General features: G+C 36.8%; 1 protein-coding gene across 1 annotated transcript in view; it reads left to right on the plus strand.

Moving 5' to 3' along the window:
- LOC142350940 (muscle M-line assembly protein unc-89-like) overlaps positions 1-22442 on the plus strand; it is a gene marked incomplete at its 3' end in the record, with an annotated part of 98855 nt that overhangs the window by 68502 nt on the left and 7911 nt on the right. Inside the window, exons 26-30 of the mRNA XM_075402965.1 lie at positions 10668-10826; positions 11411-11589; positions 11700-11905; positions 14047-14278; positions 15113-15385. Coding sequence (XP_075259080.1) covers positions 10668-10826; positions 11411-11589; positions 11700-11905; positions 14047-14278; positions 15113-15385 — 1049 coding nt within the window. The remainder of the gene's footprint in view (positions 1-10667; positions 10827-11410; positions 11590-11699; positions 11906-14046; positions 14279-15112; positions 15386-22442) is intronic.

The following is a 22442-nucleotide window of genomic DNA, read 5'->3' on the forward strand; positions in this document are numbered from 1 at the left end:
TGAAAGCTTCAATAGAGGGAAAACTTTATAGCTCAAGAAACTGGTCTAGTTGGAACGATCGATTAGTGGAGCAGGTTCAGGAAACAAAATATTTACATGCTTGCTTTGTATTGACCTACAAAACTTTCAAGCTGTTAACAATTTTGAAATTACGGCACAGAGGAGCAAAGGTTAAGAGAAGTTTTTGTGCTATTTTACAAATTTGCCACTTTAAAATATTGCCACTGTAAAATAACAAATTAATGGGATATCAAACTCTTGGTCTAAATCATCATCAGCAGCAGCTCATCTCAAGTTCCGACTTTTTTTACTCAATTAGAACATCAACATATAGCTACAAATAGAACCACTCAAGTCACTCTTCAATTTCCGTCAATTAACATAAACACTCGCGCCTTTAATCTGTGAAGACCTCTATTACGAATTAAAATTATTTCAGAACTCTTAACAGTGCTTGTTATGAAATATTATAATCACTACTATATCATCACTATCGACAATATATTACACTCTAAAACTTGAGAGGGCAAACAATTTTTTAGTTAATTTTTTAAATTTTTTTTTAGCAATTACAACATTTGCATAGCTTTGGCGCAGATGTTTTGATGTTTGGAGTACGTAATCACTCCAGCTTTTCATTATTACGATTCATTTAGCAATAAAGTGATGCAACTTCATAGTGTAAATACAAGAGAACTATAAAGCTACTATTTGAGATAATTCTAGTATTAACAAGGAAGTTGGAAACTTATTTCAGTGATTCAAGTAAATTTTTCACATTTGAGAGACAATCTGACTGTTATAAAACAAGTTAAATCTATCCCCAACATTTTAAACGAGACAGGTAGAATAATAACTGTTGCGATCAAAATTCTCTTGCCATAGCTAAAAAAAAATCGTAAAACTCTACCTTGATAATTGATCCTTGAGGTCAATTTGAAAAATTTTGGATACCTATTGAGTTTCTCTAATGCAGTATCATCCTTTGCGATGCAGAGCTCCTTGAGGTTACACCTTTTTCGTCAGACAGTCAGGAGACCTTGATAATAGGGTTCATGACTTGATTTTTTAGCCCCATATGTTGAATGTGATACCAAAATTTTATTTTGTTAATTTTGATGAACCGCTAATTATCACGCCAGTTTACAAATTGTTACATTTTACATTAACAAAATATATATTACACGTTGTTGGATGCTGGTTTACGTAATATTTCGTTGTTTAAATATTCTAAAGTTAAGCTGAAATTGTTGAAACATAACAGAAATCAACATTGTTAAGACAAGTTGTAAGTTCAAATTGCATCAACTGATCTCTAAAGTAATAAACTCCAAATTGGTGGCTTTGATTTAAGTCATGAAGTCAGAGTTAACTAAAAATGACTGAAACTTATAGGAAATAAAGTCCACAAAATGTTTTCATTCGAAATTTTTAAGTTGTGTTTTGAACCAGTGGTATAAAACTAATATTTGATCTTGAATTTTTTAATAAGAGCGATAATTAAGAAGACATTTGAAATGGCCATGCTAAAAAATCAACTCGTCTCTTAGTTGTTTTGCAAAGTCAAATTTAAATTTCTAATGAAAAAGGCCAACGTATGATCGAAAGTCAAATTGATTTGTTTTTGTAGCTGTATAAAAACTCAATAATCAGACTACCGGAATGTCAATTCATATAAGCACTCTATATCATAACGCTGAGGCAACTGTATTCAAAACGCACAATCTATTTTGTCCAAATATACTCGCTTTACATCAAGGCATAAACATTATATCGAAACTTTACGGCATCTGTTTCGTAGCATCATCACGGCGAAAAGCATCGTTTACTTACAGGCAAATCTAGCTTGATCTTTTTTAACAGATATTTGTCTGAGTTGATTTTCGGCTCAGATCGGTCACCAATACGTTTTCGAAACATAAAAATAACAAGCCAAAAAGGAGCGCACTCGATTCAGTATATTAGTAGGCTCGACGAAAATAATGTTAAACGAACTTTTTCGGAGCTTTCTACGTATATTAGAAGAGAATTTGTGTGCATTTAACTGGTTAAGAAATATGACGTATTAGATTGCTCATTTCTCGCTCTATTCAAATAGCGTTGCTCATTTACTCGGTAACATCCTCCGGCCCGGAAGAAGATGCTGGGAAAACTGGTACAAGCTTTACAAGCGGACGGACGAGTGAACTGGTCGACGTACGTAAAACGGCGGAGCGCGCGACGCTATCGGAGCCGTAACGGAGTTCCACAATCCGAGCGGTTGGGTAGTAACCCCTAGGGTTGGTTTCCTCAACTATCCAAACCAAGTCACCGGTCTTAAGGTGTTGCTCGGCAGGCGTCTGCCACTTAGAGCGTCGGTTCAGCGTCGGTACGTACTCTTTGATCCAACGGAACCAGATCGCATTAGCGTACGACTGTGCACGGGCGTAACGTTTACGATGGTCAAACTCATTATTGCCGACAACAGACGGAATACCGGTAGAGTATTCTCCTAAAAGAAAGTGGTTGGGCGTTAAAGCGTTCAAATCGCACGGATCAGCGCTTACGGTTGTTAAAGAACGCGAATTGAGGGCATTCTCCACGAGACAAAAGGTAGTATGCAGTACCTCATCCGTGAGGCGACGCGTGCGAAGAATAGTATACAACACGCGCTTGAAACTGCGTTCCATTCTCTCCCAGATGCCACCTTGATGTGGTGCGCTGGGTGGATTGAACCTCCACTTTATACCTTTGTGAGCGAGCTCAGCTGCAATGTTGACAACGTTCCACTTTTCAATACTTTCTCGGAGTTCTTTCTCCGCTCCAATAAAGTTAGTGCCATTGTCTGACCAAATCATGGCAGGTGTACCCCTACGTGACACAAAACGCTCAACTCCCATAACACAGGAGCTGGTGTCCATGGATGTAACTATCTCGACATGGACAGCGCGAGTAGTGAGACAGGTGAAGAGGAAGCCCCAACTTTTCTCAGTAGTACGGCGGACAGTAACATAGAATGGCCCAAAGTAGTCAACGCCAGTGTTCGTGAAGGGAGGAGACTGGTAAGCAAGTCTCTCCTTAGGTAAGTCAGACATGATTGGTTGCATAGCTACAGCTTGGAATTCTCGGCATCTCAGGCAGTGTGCTTTGATGGAGCGCAAGGATGATCTTAGTTTCAGTATTGTGTAGTGTTCCTGCACAATTGATCTTAGGTATTCAACGCCTTGATGATAATGCTTTACGTGCGTGTGTTCAAGGAATAGTTTTACGAACGGATGACGTGGATCTAAGATGATTGGGTACTTTACATTAAAACCAACTTCAATTAAGCGCTTGATACGGCCCGAGGAACGGATTAGCCCATTTGGACTAATAAACGGTGAATGTGGAGCAATTCGGCTACTCCGTTTAACTAATTTATTGTCAAGAAGATCTTTTCTTTCGGCTTAAAAAGACTCTCCTTGCACCAATTATTGTAGATGACGCTCGGCTTCGTCAAGCTCAGTAGGGTCAGTAATGCTACCATTGGGGTTACGGTAGCCGGCATGTTTCGGCAAAAGCCGGAGAACGTATGCGGCAATGCGCAAGTACTTTTGATAAGAACTAAACTTATCAAATGGGAATAACGACGGAACTGGAGTTATCTGTTTTTTTAACAGATGTAGCGAGAGAAACAGTGTCTTCTATGATTACTGCCTGGTTGACGCCAAGATTGATGTTATTAATGACGTCTTTGTTCGGTACGAAAGGGAAACTTGAGTTAATTAAGAAATGTGGACCATTGACCCAACTGCTTAGTTGCAAAACCTCAGCGGACATTCCACGCGTGCCAGCGTCAGCTGGATTATCCTTGGTTGCGACGTGGTTCCATTGGTCAACGCTGGTATACTCCAAAATTTCGCAAACACGGTTCGCAACAAAGATTGGTTGCTTTTCATTTGAGTTAATCCATTGGAGAACGGTCGTGCTGTCTGTCCACATGAATACTTGGTTAACAGATACAGTAAGTGCTTGCATAATCTCCCTTTTCAATCGAGCGGCAAGTAGAGCTGCTTGCAACTCCAGTTTTGGGACAGTCATTACTTTCATTGGCGCCACGCGCGCTTTCCCCAAAACAAACGCAAGCTCTGTTTTTACCTTGCCCGTAGGAGTTGTTACTCGGGCTCGAAGAAATGCGACGGCACTAAAAATATCCTGGGAACTGTCACCGAACATGTGCAATTCTACATTATCAAAGGGTCCACTAAAGTAACTTCGAGGAATTTTGATGTTTTCAAGCTTTGGTAAGTCCGCACTCCAGACCAAAAATCTTTGAACCATGTCCTGTGGGAGCTCGTCATCCCATTGTTGTCCTGTGACACGCCAGATGTCTTTTAAGAGCAGTCGCGCACCGACGGTAAACGGTGCGACAAGACCAATGGGGTCAAAGACTTTCGAGAAAAGACTTAGGACCAAGCGTTGCGTGAGGGACTTGGTGATAGCGCAGCTTGTACCCCGACTCACAACTAAAGTGTCATTAGTGTGATCCAACTTTAACCCTAGCACATGCGATGAATCCTCCTGACATGAAACAATAACCTTGGGCTTAGTAGATTGAGGGGAACCATCAATTCGGTCAGCCAGATTTGGTACATTGCTTGTGAACTTTGTAAGCTTGAACCCACCGAGATGGAGAAGATGTACCAATTCCTTCGATCTATTGATGGCTTTCTCTGGAGACTCCACTGAGTCAAGATAATCGACCATGTAGAAGTTTTCAAGGACGGTTTTTGCAGCTTCGTGGTAAAACTTGGCATTGTCTCTCGCAGTGCGTTGTAATGCATAGTTGTCGCATGTGGGCGAGTCTTTAGCCCCAAATATATGGCGCGTATATTGATACACTACAACGTTAGTTGTGGGGTCCTCCCGCCACAGAAAGCGAAGTGATGGTTGATCTGATGGTAATACACCAACATGTAGAAACGTTCCCTCGATGTCGGCAGAGACGGCATATGGATGTTGTCGGAAGCGAAGAAGTACGTAAATAAGATTTTTGAGCAGATCAGGGCCAGTGAGCAAATATTTATTCAGTGAGGCGCCATGAAATTTTGCTGCTCCATTGAGCACCCTACGCACCTTACCTGGTTTGTTCGGGTTTAAAACCGGATGGTGGGGTAGGTACCACTCTTTATCAGACCGGCTCTCAACCTTGTGAGCGTCGGGAACCTCAATTACATATCCCTTATTAAGGTCTTCTTTGATGGTACTTATATACTTCTCTCTGAGGTCTTCATCCTTGGCCAAACGTTTTTCGAGCGATTTTAGTTGCTCAAGGGAGGAGAAGTAATTATTTGGGAGCTGGATGTTGTCTGCTGCCCACAGCATTCCGACATCGTATCTCAGGCCATTGTGTATGGTGGTACTCTCAAGGATCTCGTGAGCCCTTGCGTCTGCTGCAGATCTGGAGTCGACCTGCTTGTTTGCCCCGAATGATTCAATGTCGTACCATGACTTTACTTGACTTGCTAACTCATTGTCATGTTCGATATTCACTTTAAAGCACGTTGAGGTTAAACAAGAACTTGATGGTAACGGACCGCTTAAAACCCAACCTATGGGTAAGCGTACGGCAACGGGTGAACGCTTCTCATCGGCAGAGAAGTATTCTAACGGGCGGATGGCATGATAGACATCTTGTACGAGTATCATCTCAATGTCTTTATAGGAATATGTCACGGGATCAAGGACTGCTAAGTGTGGGTAAGCCTCTTGCAGGGCCTGTACATTAATTATATCTGAGCCGACGTTCAGACTCTCCTTAACGAAAGGGTTGATGGTAAATTGTTCGAAATCTTGATGTTCTCTTGGTTTCACAGTAACTTCAACAATCCTAGTGTCAACTACTTCTTCGGTATTAATACACTTGACAGTTAGCTTTAGTGCTTTACCGTGCAAACCGAGTCTATCTGCGAGACTACCGGCCACCCAAGAGTTACTGCAGGCGGTATCACACAACACTAAAGCCTTGGTATCTAAACCGGACGAATTGACCAACTGCAATTCCGTTAACTGAAGGAGCCCCTTAACATCAGTAACAGGTGATATTGTTGTGGTCTTATTAGACGGCTGTTGACTAGTAGTTGCTTTACTTTGACCTGTGTTGCCAGAAGACTGGATAGTATTGGGATATGTTGACTGTTTTGTTGGGAAAACCCTATCTGCTCCATGCAATAGTGAGTTATGCGAACTATTACACCCCTCTGCTTGGCACTTTCTTGGCTGAGGGCACTGGCGGAATGTGTGCTTGTCCCGTAAGCACGAAAAGCAAAGTTTGTTATCCGCCACCACTTTGTTACTAGGCGTTCAACTTTCACTCGCCTACTTTGACTATTTATACAATGAAGAATATCTTCATGTATAGCATGCAATTCAGCTTCACGCTTTGACCTGGCAGCGTACAACTTTTTGACTTTTTGATCAAGACTATTAGACATCACGATGTTATTGTTTCCAAATACTAGCAAAACTACCACAGCACACGGTTATCTATTATATGCACACTCCATACAAATCAAATCCACGCAAAACAAACCCAACGCAAAAGACACCAGACACCGCACACTGTAGACAGTCGGTAAAACAAACCACCCAAAGAGCAAAGAAGGTCGTCGAGCACACTGTGCCCGACAAAAACAGAAGTGGAGCGGTGAACGCTATGCGCTCAACGCGGAGGGAGGCAAAGGACACACGGGAAGTCGAGCGAGCAACGCGCGACGAAACGGAGACGTTACGGACGGAAAGTCGAGCGAGCAACGCGCGACGTGACGGAAACGGGACGGACAAGAGGTCGAGCGAGCAATGCGCGACAGAACGGAAACGGGACGTGCGGGAAAACAAACGAAACGGGACGGTGGGAAAGAACGGGCGGGAAATGAGTTCGGAGAGAAGTATGTTAGCAGACCACAGCAAAAACTCAAGCAAACAACCTGGCCGTAACTCCAGAACAAACTTAAGTCACACCCTAGGAAGAAGGAGAGAAGCTACTGCAAGACAATCTAATATAGTTCATAATGGGTCTATAACGACAAATTTAACGACAAACTTTTTTACGGCACTGCAGTAGTACACTTAAAGGATGAAAAGGTCGAGAAATTTACTAGCCGTAACTCCAGAATAAACTTAAGTCACATCCTATCAAAATCCAAACCGTAACAAACAATCAGCATACTAACGTTATTAAACAAACTACAGCAAAAATTAATAAACTATAATAGTGTGTTTGTAGACTTAGATAGTTGGAAAAGTCGCGAAACAATCCAGCCGTAACTCGAGAATAAAATTAAGTCACACCCTAGAAGGCGACAGGACCAAACCAAATGGCAATCGTACAGGTACACACAAACATACAGCAGCAAAATTAATATACTACAACAGAAGGGCTAGTAAATTAGTAGAGTTGAAAAGTCAAAGGACAACCCAGCCGTAACTCGAGACTAAACTTAAATCACACCCTAGAAAGCTATAAGACCTAAACAACAAACCAGCATACAAGCATACTCAACATACTACTGCAAAAACAACAACATACTTCATCACATATAACATACTACATCGCAGCAAAAATTTAGGCGGAGAAAAACAACTCTGAATGAAAGAAAAACGGAATGATTGGAAACGAAAACGAAAAACAAAATTTTGGGAGAGCGACGTTGATGAAAAATGAACGGAAATTGTGAATAGTGAAGTTAAGGCACGAAAACGAAGCGGACGGTACGGTACGAAAACGAGATACGAATATAATAAGACAATTTTTTTTTGAGCCGGAGGTTGTGAGTTTATATCTCACACCATTATCTGTCCAATTTTTCAAATTTTGGTCAATTTTTGCAAATTCTTGATTACGGAATGGTAATCCAGTAAACTGGACGGTTTTAAGCTTGAAAGTACGATTTATCAATATTCGGTATTGATTTTCTAAAAATTTTGATTTGCCTCAAAATTGACCAAAGATTTTCAAAATTGAACAATATAGCATTATGTGCTCACTTTTTTTCTCAAATCTGAGGTCAATTTTTTTGCTATGTGGCCATAATGGACCATTTTGTCTGAATTTCCCAAAAAAGATTGTATTTCGCTGAGACTTGTCAAGATAGTACTACTTGCTTTTCTTTACAATCTGGCGGAAAAAGATTGGTGATATTTTAAGTCTAAGTATATATAAAGGTTTCTCAGCTCCCTTTTCTAAAAAATATTCTATTTCGCTGAGACTTGTCAAGATAGTACTACTTGCTTTTCTTTACGATCTGGCGGAAAAAGATATGTGAATTTCAGAAGCTTTGCTCTAACTCCTAGCCTCAGGGTTTTTAAACTCAAAAAATTATGAGGGGTAGATTATCGGCAACCGGGGAAATTATCCGAAAAAAAGGAGTGTGAGTCAATTTAAGAGGGGTTAGCTAGATTTGCCGGTTATTGATCAATTTACGACAATCAGAAATGTTGTTTTATTGGATGAGTCTTACAGTTTTGTTTGTGCCGCTAGTTGCAGTAACCCTTCTCTTCTAAGTAGCAACAGCGAAGAACTGTATATGTAAACGTGTCATCCAATGTCCAATCTGGGGCATCAAATAGGGTAGGACTGTTAGCACTGCAACTGAGGTGTGAACACATCATTATAGTCCAGATGAAGGCGCCCTTGCACATGTTATGTCTGAATTTCTGCTATTCGGCCTTGCCCTTGTCCAATCTGCGGAGTGTAATTTGTGGATGATTGTAAGAATAAACGAGGAATAGTGAAAATGTGCTCAGAGAGAATTTCGGCGTAAGAACCTATCTTAGGCAATCTATAAAGTAAAGCGAATAATGGGTCAAGTAGTAGTCAAGTTTCTCCAGCTATAACCAAAGAAAAGTGATGGGGCATAAAGGATTTGGCATTGCTTTAGTAGACTTGCTTTTTGATTGTTCACGTATCGGAATCTGACAATGCAGACTGGCAACCCGTTTTAAGTTAATACGAGTTGGGGTTTTCATTCAAAATGGTGGTTCGAAAGCGGAGCGGTACCGAAAATATAGCGGCACCTGAAATGTAGGTTCGCGGTAACATAAATACTGCGGCACAAAAATTTAGGGTCGCGGTAACATAAATATTGCGGCACCAAAAAAGTAGGGTCGCGGTACCAAAAATGTAGCTGTGTAAAAATTCAATAATCAGACTACCGGAATGTTAATTCATATAAGCACTCTATATCATAACGCTGAGGCAATTGTATTCAAAACGCACAATCTATTTTGTCCAAATATACTCGCTTTACATCAAGGCATAAACATTATATCGAAACTTTACGGCATCTGTTTCGTAGCATCATCACGGCGAAAAGCATCGTTTACTTACAGGCAAATCTAGCTTGATCTTTTTTAGCAGGTATTTGTCTGAGTTGATTTTCGGCTCAGATCGGTCACCAATACGTTTTCGAAACATAAAAATATTAAGCCAAAAAGGAGCGCACTCGATTCAGTATATTAGTAGGCTCGACGAAAATAATGTTAAACGAACTTTTTCGGAGCTTTCTACGTATATTAGAAGAGAATTTGTGTGCATTTAACTGGTTAAGAAATATGACGTATTAGATTGCTCATTTCTTGCTCTATTCAAATAGCGTTGCTCATTTACTCGGTAACAGTTTTCCTAGTTTTGACCTTAAAAATTTCTGCAAAAAGTCATAGAACTATATAAGTGAGAAAATATGCATTCATAAATGATCCTTTCTTACATTTTTGTTAGCTGACAGGAATATCAAACGATAATTAGTTAATATCAATAATAATTGATTTTGGATATTAGTTTGTGGGGCCCAGGAGTAATGAAAACGTTATGAATTGATACAAAATATTGTCATCACTTAGTTACAGATATTTTAAGTTTTTTAGAGTAATTGTTGAAAAATCATTCGCTGCCACAATCTGTCGCATTCAATTTTTGGCCATAATTTTTTTAAATTGATTCTATACGATTGTACGAAGTAAACCGATTAAATTAGAACAGTTAATCAATCTTTTTTCCACTCTGATAATAAACATGGAGGTTATTAACATGGTATGATTTTCCCATAATTGACAAAGTGTTTTAAGTCGGATAGTATGTAATCTAACCTCAAGTCTGTATCAGTACTGGGCAAACTTATGTACAATTCTGGTAAGTCTGTCAAGCTGGCATCTAGAATTGAGAGTCCTGGCCTAGACCCGACTGCCAATTGTAAAAATTAGCATCATCATAGTTTTGAGTAAGTACTGATAATGTAATTGAATTAGGGTGGGAGGGGATTAATTAGATCTTATGATTTATAAAGCAATTCATTTTTTGTTTTGTTTCGCTTGATTTTGTTGCTACAGTTTGACTGGAAGTCAGTCCAGTTTGATATTGATTGATGCCGGGCTTTGTTAACGAGAATTCACAGTGTCCTTCACATCGCCGGCCCCATTTGCAGGATTGCAAAAAATAAAACTGTGGAAGTGCAGCTGTTGAATCATCCGTAAGGTTGAACCAAGAAGTAGAATAAAAAATGAGTGTTATGAAATATAACTTGCAGTTAGACTTGTCCGGCACTGAAACTGACTTGGAGTTAGGTCCTGTAATATTTTGTACATATAATTGACATAGAAACACTTATTCATGTGAACATGTGTGCAGTTATTGTGTATGGTTGTGATTGCAGAGGTACCCCAGATACTAGAGTGGTGTGGTACAAGGACGGGAAGAGATTTGAGGAAGACCACAAGAGGAAGATAGTGATGAATGTTCACGAGGACAAGATCACATCCAGTCTAGTCATTCTGGACACTCAGGAGACAGACACTGGAAACTACACTGTCAGGTACACACTGTAGTCAATTATAATGATGCCTTAATGTAATTCTGACAATCAATTGAAACTATCTCTAGTAATTGCAAGAGTCCTGTAAGATTTTGATTCCATTTGTACGTGCTTTCATCTCTTATATTCTCTCTGTAATTAACATTTCAGTCTTGAAAACCATTTGAACAACTTAAACATAAATTTCTTACTGAGCCAATAAGCCATCGAAAAAATTGTCTGAAATACTTCTGAGAATTATTCAAGCCATTATTTTATTATGCATTTTCAAATATAAAGTTCCCAAAAAATTGTGTTTTTATCTTTCAATTATCTATTCGAAAAAAAACTTTCCGCATCGTCTATGAAGAGAATTGAAAATGTTGAAAGATTTCTGAAAGTTTTCAATTCGACTATTACTGCCATTCGCGCGAGTCTTAGTAATCGGATTCGATTGCAATTTTTGTAGTTGCTCTACACGAGACTGCATCTCTCTACCTCTCTGTACTCGACAATATGACCTCTAAGAATCGTTTTGCCTATGATCCTAACACTTGTGACCTTGAGGATATATGTGAGGATGTTGTTGCATGGGGGATGATTAGGGTGATAAATCAGGAGGGAGTGACAGAAGAGACGAGTGAACTGAAAGTGACCCAATTCACACAGGAGATGAGGCCAATAGGGAAGCCAAAGAGACAGGTCATAGTGCCAGAGTACACAAAGGCACAACTGGATGCCACTTTCGTGGCCAGAGATGACACCAAAATTGTATGGTACAAAGGTGAGCCAGTCTCAAAATCTCTTCTTTATACTCTTAACAACTGAATAAAGTACTTCTAAGCAGATAAGTGTCCTAACTTCTGTTTTTGATCTAGAGATAATTGATTGCAGGTGGAAAGCCAATCACGGAGGACTTCCGGAAGAGAGTGGTGGTTGTGAGAGAGCCAGAGGAAGATCACGTGCACAGTACTCTGGTGATAGGACAGCCGACGGAGGAGGATGCTGGGGAGTATGTTGCCATGGCAACCTCAGTGGAGGGAGAACAGGTCACATACACTAATGTCCTCTGTATCAACCAGGACACTTACCACTCAGAGGTATGTCACTAGATTTCGTTGATAGAACTGATTTTCAAGATGGAAACAGGGTCCAGGTTTCAAACGAAAATCATGCGACACGCGAGCAAAAATCGCATCATAGCGTCCGCATTATCACTGAAAGCTGTTTTCTATTTGCAGCACTCACCGCTAGTTATCGTGAAATATTAACACTTTTGTGGACATGAATTGTTATATATATATTTTAATGCGGCCATTTCGATAAAACCTGACAAATATGATGCAAATATCTAGATAAAAGTCAACTACTACATAGCCTTTTCTTTATCTAACCTGAAATCTGTTTTAGCCTTTCTAGAATAAGATATAATTCATTCAGTTGTCATCTGTTGACTTTTTTTGGTTTTTTTGAATCAAAAAAATTAAAAATTAGGCATTAGTTATCCTCCTATGTCCATAATGTATATTTTTTCTGAAGAGTAGAAATTGTTCCATTTAACCTTTCGACATCAGCGCAAGTTTAACTATTAAACATTAATTTTGATTACTTGAACTCCGCTTTTTGTGCTCTACCGACTGGGGCGTAGAATATTAGGCGAAATCAGTTTTTGTAGTCATAGGGCTAAAGTTATCAACTAACATTTCAAAGAAATCAGGCGAAAACCAAGTAAAAAACTTCAGAGATGGTACTTCAAAATCCTCTAACGCTATAAGGTTCTTAATTGTCCCTAAACATTGCATGTAAATTGTAAAAGCATACAAAAACATACTCAAAGGTTTTATAAATATTGAGCGTTTGCAGCTTTTCAGTTAGCACTAATTTTATTATGAATTTTGCGGGAATTTTACAAAAATGCCTGAATGAGTTAGAACGGCTTCTCATAACTCGCATGAATAAAAAAAATCATTTTGTTTTCGAGCAAGATTTCATATCCATCGTACAAATTATTCAGTGAGAAAAGCAAAAGTTTGAGGAAAGCACATTTTTGCGAGAGCTTCTGGAGCTCAGCAACAGAAGGTCGCTTTCTCTAGGCATTATCAGGACTCACTATATGGAGGGTAAAAACTAGAAACAACAACTCTCAACTTGATAATAAATTGTTCTTGATAATAATTGTTGTCATACTTGTGAAATTGTATAATTTTCTAAAAGGACAGTATTCTAAAATTGTAGATACTTGCTGACAGCGAGAGTACTAAGATATATTTTGTGATAATTTGAAGTTGATTTTGTGAGCTTTTGAGTCAACATGACGATTTAAATATGACCTTCAGTTTTTGAACCCATTTTAATCAAGTTCTTCTTTGTGAAAAATTCAATTTTCACATAACTGTTTTTCGAGAAAAGTAAAATCAAGCAAAAAGATGGAAAAATTAGTTGTAATATCGATATTGGCGCTGGTGAAAATGGTAGACAAATCAAAATATAAAATTTTTAGAGTTAAAGCCAATCATAGTCGTAAAGACTGTAATTATCTGATTGGTTTCCTCCTGTTTAATTCACTCACCAAAATTAATATTCTTCATCGTTGAAAATAGAAAACGGCGTTCAGGCGAAAGAGAGAAGAATATGTTTTTTGTGTAAACAAAACTCCCTCGCCATAGGCTTTAATAGGTTCATTATAAATTCCACGGGTCACTGAGGCATGGCTATGGCGCTAGGTAATATTTAGCGTCTAAAATTCAACTAAGTAAGGTTTGGTTGGGTTAATTGAACCCATAGAATTCCGGTGTTTTAAATTTCTCAACCAATCTTATTCGTCAAAAATTCTGGTAAATTTAGTAAGATTAAGCCAGAGGCTAACCAAGAAAACACTGCTATCATTACAATTTCTTCAAAATATTACCCAAAAAATGTTTTCGCTAGAATAGCTGTCTTTTAAGATTAATACTTAAGACTTACTTAAATTTCAGCACCAAATAGAACTCTGTTAAAAAGGCGTAATTGAAAGATCAATTGCAATTTGAAGCTGCTCCTATATTTTGCCATCAATTCTGTCGTTTCCAATACAAGTTCTTATGATGTTGAAGACTCTAAAATCATATATTTGGATTAGGTTTTTAATAGCAAGATCATTTTTTGTGAATGAGTGACTTGTGTTCATCAGAAGCACAAAAAAGTCATCCAATTATTTGTTTGTTTGATTGTTGATTGTTTGCGTCTTTATTTGGTTGTTCAGGTGGCTGACTCGCAAGTGGTGACAGTGGCTGCCCCAATCCAAGTGGTGGGAGTGGAAGTGAGTGAGCCATCCCTTCCACCCTTCCACCCCCCTCCACCAACCATCCTCCATGAACCCAAGTGGCCACAGGGTCCAGTCAGTGAGGCATCCACCCTACAACTCACCACCACCATCCAGGGACCTCCAGAAACTACTAAGTTCCAGTGGTACAGAAACGACCAGCCAATCATAGGTAGGCGCTTTCAGGGCTGAGAGAGAAGAACCCAGTGTAATTTGTTCTCAAGATAAGTTTGACGAAACTTAACAAGAAGCTCTACTTATACTAAGCTAGGAGAATGAAGCCTAGAGCAAGAATAGATAACAAGAGAATATGATACAAGAGATGCTCAAGAGGTACAGCTTAACCCTAGTTGCTTAAAAGACTAACGCTCTAGACTTGCAAGTAAGAGACGGGGGTTCGAATCGAGTACTGGCTGATGTTCACAGTGCTTCTGGATCACAAAGTACTCATTAAGCTCAGTAGACAGTAGACAGCTGGAGGTACTTTAGAAAAACTAAAATTGGTGCTTTGGTAAACGTTTTGGTGAGAGGCTGGCACACCTGGTTTCTGGTCTGGAGATAGTAGGTGCCATTAGTTGGAAATGTGGATCAGCTACCCCATTTCGTTTTATCATAGAATGTGTTAGGAATGCGCAATTGAAACTTGTGCAAACTATCTGCTAGTTTCAAATTTGAGCACCACTCTCATTTGACCACTCGTATTAGTGGGTAATGACTTGAATCGGATGATAGGAACAAATGGGGTCCTGGTGGTGGGAGATATACGAAACTTATGTTGCTTCATTTGAGCATTATTGTAATTGTCACTCTAGTTTAAAACATTTGATGCATCGCTTTGTACAATTGAGGGGGGGGGGACTTTTTAAGCAATTGCAGATGGTTGGTTAAATAGATTAAGTTATTGTTGTGTAGATGAGATCATGGTAACACATGAACATAGTATATTGACTGTAAAAGGTGAGATAATGTCAATTGGCGTCAATTTCAGTGTGTGTGATTGTTGTAGAGGACGACAGAACAGTCATAACAGAGAGCAGAATCAGTCTGAGAGAAGAGGAGGAAGAGACTGACAGAGAGAGTGTGTCTAGTGTTAGTAGTAGTAGAATAGTGACCACTCTGGTGGTTCAGAATGTGAACCCAACAGAGGACACTGGAGAGTACACTCTCAAGACATGGACCACACTAGACCATCAACAGGATGAGCCAGAGCAGGTCACCTCTGGACAAGTCAGTGTGATCCACTGGGACCAGACACTGATGAAGCCAGTGTTCCTTGTGGGTTAGTCATCATTACCACTATAGTTACCATCCAAGTTACAATTGTAATCTCTACACAAGCTTAAAATTCCAACTGTTTCCTGTTGTTGTTTGTTTACCTCGATAGCACAACTGTGGCACTACTTTGATCGCCTTTTTAAATTTGCACATTGTCTCAGTTTTGCTGGTGCCCAGCTGTCTTTTTTTAAAAAATACATTAGGGTACACTTTTTTCATTGTGGGTTTTTTTGGATAAGTGGTGACATTACCTTGTCACCTTTTTCTTAAAGTCAATATTTCTCACAGTGAAGGATCGCTACTTTCACTTTAGCAACAGTAACGGAATTCTGTAACTAATTTTTATGGATTTCGTAACCAGTTTCCACGATTATATTGCCAACAAAATTTTTCAGTGAGGCTCAAATTTTGTTACTCAATTTTATTAATACCCCTCTCAGCTTCTCAGCGGGCTATTATAGCGCTCCTTTTTTTACGACTCGAAGAGGAGTATTGGAGAAGACCTTTTTATAATTAATTTAGCTGGAGTGAATTTTGAAGCAGGAAATGAAACACGTGAAAAATTTTGGAGTGGTTCGAGCTTTCAACAAAATTGAAGAGTGGAGCGAAAAGAGAGTGGTTTTTTTCTTTTTGTTCATTCCGCTGTTTTCGAGAGAACGAGAAATTGAGGTGTGAAAAAAATTTCTGTGAGCGAGCGAGATTTTGTGTTCACGTGCGGCTTTTAAAAATCACTTTTTATCATTTTTGGTTTAGGGTTATTTTGATAGTGGTTTGTAGGTTTTTGGTCATTAATAAGAATTTTATACCATTTTGTAGATTTTTCAGCAATTTTGCTGAAACTTAGACAAATTTTAGCAATTTTTTTGCATTTTAATTTGTTACACTGCTTTGAATGGGCTTTGAATAGACTTATTTTAGTTATAATACCAAGTAATTACGATTTTATTGTTATGGAGCGACTTTTTTAAAAAGAAAAATGACATTAAACTGAGAAATTTTTAACTATTTTCGTAATTTTTGGCTGTTTTTTGCTAAGCTTAGGAAAATTTAACTGGCCTATTTTACTTGCTCTTTTTTTGGAAGTTTTTTCATACACTGTTCGCTCCAATGAAAGTTTGTCGGCGATGTGTGAAATATGAAAATGCACATTTGAAGATTTCGTCTCAAGTTGTTTTTAGATGCTCTTTATGTTCTTCTAGTTTTTATAGCATTTGGGGATGCCTATAGTCCAAACTAGGTGCTTTTGTTACATGATGATGGTTTTGGTATTAGTTTTGAGTCTTTTTGGTAAAGATAATTGAGTATTTTTTGCAAAGATTTCTGCGGATTTTCATGTTTTTTTTGCCTATTTTGCTAAAATCTTCTAGAGTGTGCTCTTGGCTACTTTTAAATGTTCTAGCTCTTAACAAGAATTTTTTTAAAAGTGTTGTTTAAATTTATCTAGTGCACGTTTCAATGATAGATGTTACATATTTCTAATTTTTTTCTCTTTTTTTAGTTCTTCGTTTTTACTACTAAAAATCGACAATTTTTTGGATGGTGGACGCTTCACCAGTAGTATTAAAATTTTTTCAAAATAATGATTTAGATTCAGCATTATGACTGCTGGTTCATCATTTGTGGCTAAATTTTGTTGCAATTTTACAAAGAATTTTTTTGGTTTTATTCTTCATTTCTGTTCTCTAACCTCCGTTTTCTTTACTTGAAAATTTTGTGTTGAGTTTTTCTCTCAATTTGCAGTGGTTCAACGAAATAAAATTAACCATGTCGCTTGAGGTTTTGCCAAAAGTTGTGTCTTTTAACTTTCAACTCAATGTGAAATTTTCCTCACATGCTTTATCGTTTTTTGCGGTCAGCTACTTCTTCATTGTTCTTCTTCATTTTCTAGTTCCAAAGGGATTAGTGTTATTCAATACGATAAGCATTATGCTAGTTATTGTGGTCACTCATTAGAATAAGTTTTATGTTAGTTAGCGGCATTAGTTTTTTCCTTTTAGTCGTTTCCGGAATTGTTCCGGCTATGTTTTTTTTTACTTCGTCGAATAAAATTTTTTCGCTTTAACTCAGTTCACAGCTTGTTCAACATTTTGCGTAAAATCTTTTTGACTTCTCTAGGCTAGTTTCACTCCTTGCTCATTCTGCTCAAAGTGATTTTAAACAGCAGTTGCGCAGCAAATCAATTCAAAATGAACAGAAGAGTCAGAATAAAAAAAACGAAATCAGAAATAGAAACGGGATAAACCCATAAAGCCCAATTTTAGATGCCCGTTACTCGTACTTTGTTCTCATAAGTCTTAGTTACCATCTCTAAAGCGTATTGGTATTAATACTAGCTCTTGTATCTTCTCACTATGAAACAGGAGTATGCTGAACTACAACATGATATCATAATTGTTTTCCTACAAAAATTTTTTTTATTTTTATTTTTTTCTCTTCTTTCAATCCCAATCATGGTTATGGGAATCAACGGCAGCTATTTTCCGGCAATCTGCCGGGTATGTGTTCTTGTTGATTTTTTAGTTTTGAGCTATTCTAGGCGTGTTGCTCCTAAGAGGTGTGACTGGAAGCTAGACAGTAGGCTTTTTCAACAAAATAAATAATACACGTTTCTAATTTTCTGTTGTTTTCGTTCTTTGCGTTTTTATTTGTTTTAATAAATGTGCTTGGTGTTGGGTGAGTGTATGCTTGACCAGATGCAGTAATGACAGATTTTTAAATTAAGAGTTGGGAAGTAGCATTTTAGCATTTAGAGATTAGCATTTAGAAATTTTGTCAAGATTATTTTATTTTTTCTTTCATTTCATTTCCCTAACCTTTATTTTCTCAACGTTTTTTGTTTTTTTGTCAATTGGTTTTTTTGAATAACAACAAGCAGTATTGTTTGATCTTCTACCGACAGTTGTTTTGGAGTTGCTACTTATAAATAATTTTTTTATATGCTTTATCAGGTTTTCTTTTGAGATTTTTCTCCACTGTTCATTGTACTGTTATTGTTTCAAAATGATTAGTAATATTAATTAGAAGTTTAATTATGTCAGTTATAATGGTCGGTTTTTTTTAAATCGTTTCTGGTATTCTTCCGGCTATGTTTTTGAAACATTTTCACACATTTTTATGATTTTTGCAGTCAATTTGGAGAAGTTTTGGTCACGCCGACATAAGAAGTGGGCGAGTGGTTTTGCGGCGTAATTTTTACTCCGATTTCGAAGTAGAATGAGGAAAGGGCGTTTCAAAAAATTTTAACTTTTGTAATTGTGATTTTTGTGTTCACATGCGGCAATTTGACTTTGATTTTTGTTATTTTTTAAAGATTTTGATCGGATTTTTTGTTAGTGGATTTCGCAATACATTTATTTTCCAATCTAGGTCTAGTCTTTTGTTTCCTCCAAGAAATTAAAAGTCCAGGAGGCTAATCAGGAACGTGTAGCAGAGGATGTAAAGACGTTTACCACCCAGGATCAACATTTTTAGTAATCATACAAAGAACATATATGGTTTCATATAAGACATACAAAAATGTCGTAGTATGATCTTGCAATGAAGAACCCGAAATGATCTTAGTATGATTCGCAAGAACCGTATATGATTATTCTATGGTATATGATCTTGCCTATATTCATAGATCCAAATTTTATTTTAATGGTTCTAAGCTGAGCAGAGCTATATTGCGGTGTTCGTGTTCTTTTTACAATTCAAATAATTTGAATTGTATTGGGGCGCTGTCATTTTTTCGAAAAAAAGTATTGGATAAGTTTTTAGTCAATTTTATTGTAGTGAATTTTGAAGCAGGAAATGAAACACGTGAAAAATATTTTGTGTATTCTTCAATTTTGTAGCTTTTGTGGATGTCTTTGGTTCAAATTAGTTGTTCTAGTTGATTTGGTTGTATTTTGACTTAATTAATTTTGAGTTCTTTTTGATAATGACCGGCCAATTTTCGTCTTTTTGCTTATTTTTGTTTACTTCTGATTTTGTGCTTTTTGCTTTTTAATAGCCGCTCAGCCTCTCAGCCGGCTATTATAGCGCTCCTATTTTTTTTATTTCGTTTTTATGTTCTCATAAGTCTTAGTTACCATCTCTAATGCTTATTGGTATTAATATTAGCTCCTGTATCGTCTCACTATGAAACAGGAGTATATTCAACTAAAACATGACATCAAAATTGTTTTCCTAAAAAAATTTTTTTTTAAATTATTTTCTCTTCTTTCAATCCCAATCATGGTTATGGGAATCAACGGCGGCTATTTTCCAGCAGTCCGGGTATGTTTTCCTGTTAAATCTTTAATTGTGAGCTATTGTGTTGCTGCTAAGAGGTGTCACTGGAAGCTAGACAGTAGGGTTTTTCAACAAAATAAATAATACACGTTTCTAATTTTCTGTTGTTTTCGTTCTTTGCGTTTTTATTTCTGTTTCAATAATATGCATGGTATTGGGTGAGTGAATGCCTGACCAGAAGCAGTAATGCCTTTTTTTTAAATTAAGGGTTGGGAGCTAGCATTTTAGCATTTAGCGGTTAATTTATAGCTAAATTTTGTGGAAATTTTGTCAAGATTATTTTTTTTCTCTTTCATTTCATTTCCCTAACCTTTATTTTCTCGACGTTTTTTTGTTTTTTTTGTTAATTGGTTTTTTAAATGACAACAAGCAGTATTGTTTGATCTTCTACCGACAGTTGTTTTGGAGTTGCTACTTATAAATAGTTTTTTTGTATGCTTTATCAGGTCTTTCTGTTGAGATTTTTCTCCATTGTTCATTGTACTGTTATTGTTTCGAAATGATTAGTAATAATAATTAGAAGTTTAATTATGTCATTCATATTGGCCAGTTTTCTATTTTGAATCGTTTCTGGTATTCTTCCGGCTATGTTTTTTTTTAAACATTTTTACACATTTTCATGATTTTTGACATCAATTTGGAGTAGTGATTTTGGTCACGCCAAAACAGGAAGTGAAGCGAAAAAGCGAGTGGTTTTGCGGCGTGAAAATTTTTCGCTCTAAATTTAAAGTAGAGTGAGAAAACGGTGTTTGAACAAAAATTCGCTTTCTCGCTAGTGGTTTTTTTGTTCACATGCGGCAATTTCACTTTGATTTTTACAGTTTTTTCGATTTTTTGGATCGGATTTTTTTCTGAATGGTTTTCCCAATCCATTCATAGTCCGTTCTTGGTCTAGTTTTCTGTTTAGTCAATGAAAAATTCTATGAATTGTACGTCAGGACTTGTCCTGCTATGTTTTTTTACTTCGTCGAAGTAAAATTTTTCGCTTTACCTTAGTTCACAGCTTGTTCAACATTTTGCGTGAAATATTTTCGACTTCTCTAGGCTAGTTTCAATCTCCGCTCATTTTACTAAAAGTGTTTTTAGACAGCAGTTGCTCAGCAAAGCAGATCTGAAACGAGTCAGTATCAAAAAAACGAAATCAGAAATAGAAACGGGATAAACCCATAAAGCACATTTTTAGATGCCCGTTACTCGAACTCTGTTCTTAGTTGCTATTTCTAATGCTTATTGGTTCTGATATGTTTCCCGTGTCCTCTCTACGAAACAGTAATACGTTGAGCTCCAACATGACATCAAAATAGTTCGCACTTCTGAGTTTTTGTGTACAAAAATCGTTTTTTCATTAGTTTTTGCTTTTCTGTCAATCTCAATCTTGGTTATGGGGATCAACGGCGGCTATTTTCCGGCAATCTTCCGGGTATGTTTCAATTTTAAAAAAAATACACACAGCGCAATTCAGAGTAATTACATAAAGAAATTTTTATAAGAAATCCGTAAGTAGGTGCGAATCCACACATTTTTTTCTTAAAACGCAATTAACATTGAGATGGAATTTTTTACAATTAATCATCAATCAGTTTTTTTCACCTGTCTAATTTACACATTATTAAGCAACCGGAGACAGGATTCACCAAGTGGACAACAGTGAAGGTCACGTTGGATAGTAGTGAACAAATTTTGTCTTTTATTTTCACGCTGATAAAGCTCAACAATCGACAACGAGGAGAATTGTGACGTATAATTACAATATTGAAGCAAAATTGAACTAATTATGTTTTCTGTAGCTGTTGTCACCATGCGCGTAAATTTCTACTCTTAAAATTGGTCCGTGATTAATAGTAAAAACTTCGAATGTCTTCCTTTTGGAAAAATTTACGATCCTGAAACTTTTTCTGACTTAAAAATTCTCCGCAAAACATTGTTTAATAACCGAACCGAGCAGAAACAAATAATTTTTGATGCAAATAATGAAATCTTTCACTTATTCCTGTTTTGAACTTAATTTGCCTATTCTCTTTAAGTCAGAATTGAATTGTTCACAGAAATTGCAGAATTAGTCTGGAACATTATTTTGTTTTCTCTTAAACATTTTTGAATGATTTTAATTCGAACTAGATGATCAGAAAAGTTTTTGCTTGAATGTATCTTGATATCATGTAAAAATCGTTCTCCCTTTTTCAGAAACCCAGCACAGTCGACAATATTTTTGCCGATCAATTTGTCAAAAGCGCTCTAAATTTTTATAATTTACGAGTTTGTACTGAAACTTTTATCGCCATTTGGAGGGAATATTCTCCGTCAAAGCTGACGTTAAGAACATTCCATCATTTTAATTTCGTTTTTGACTGTTTGTTTGCTTTTCTTTAAGCACATTATTTCAACGTCCATGAGCGCTGCTAGCAAACACTCAAATTTAAAAATTTCATATATATTTAAATATATATATATATATTATAAATATACAATAAATATATATATATATATATATATATATATATATATATAAAATCTATATATATATATATATATATATATTTATATATATATATATATATATATATAGATATATAAATACATATTTATGTATATATATATATATATATATATATATATATATGTATATGTATGTATAAATATTTATAAACATATATATAATTATATATATAAAAAAGTATTTATACACATATATATAACAGTTATAACATAAGTGTATTTGTTTTTTGGTTTTGTTTTCCAATGCATTTGTCTCCAGTTGATACTACATAATTATATCCAACGTCCCT

This window comes from Convolutriloba macropyga, chromosome 12 (genome assembly GCF_964194025.1).
Source record: "Convolutriloba macropyga chromosome 12, txConMacr16.3, whole genome shotgun sequence".
NCBI lineage: Eukaryota > Metazoa > Xenacoelomorpha > Acoela > Convolutidae > Convolutriloba > Convolutriloba macropyga.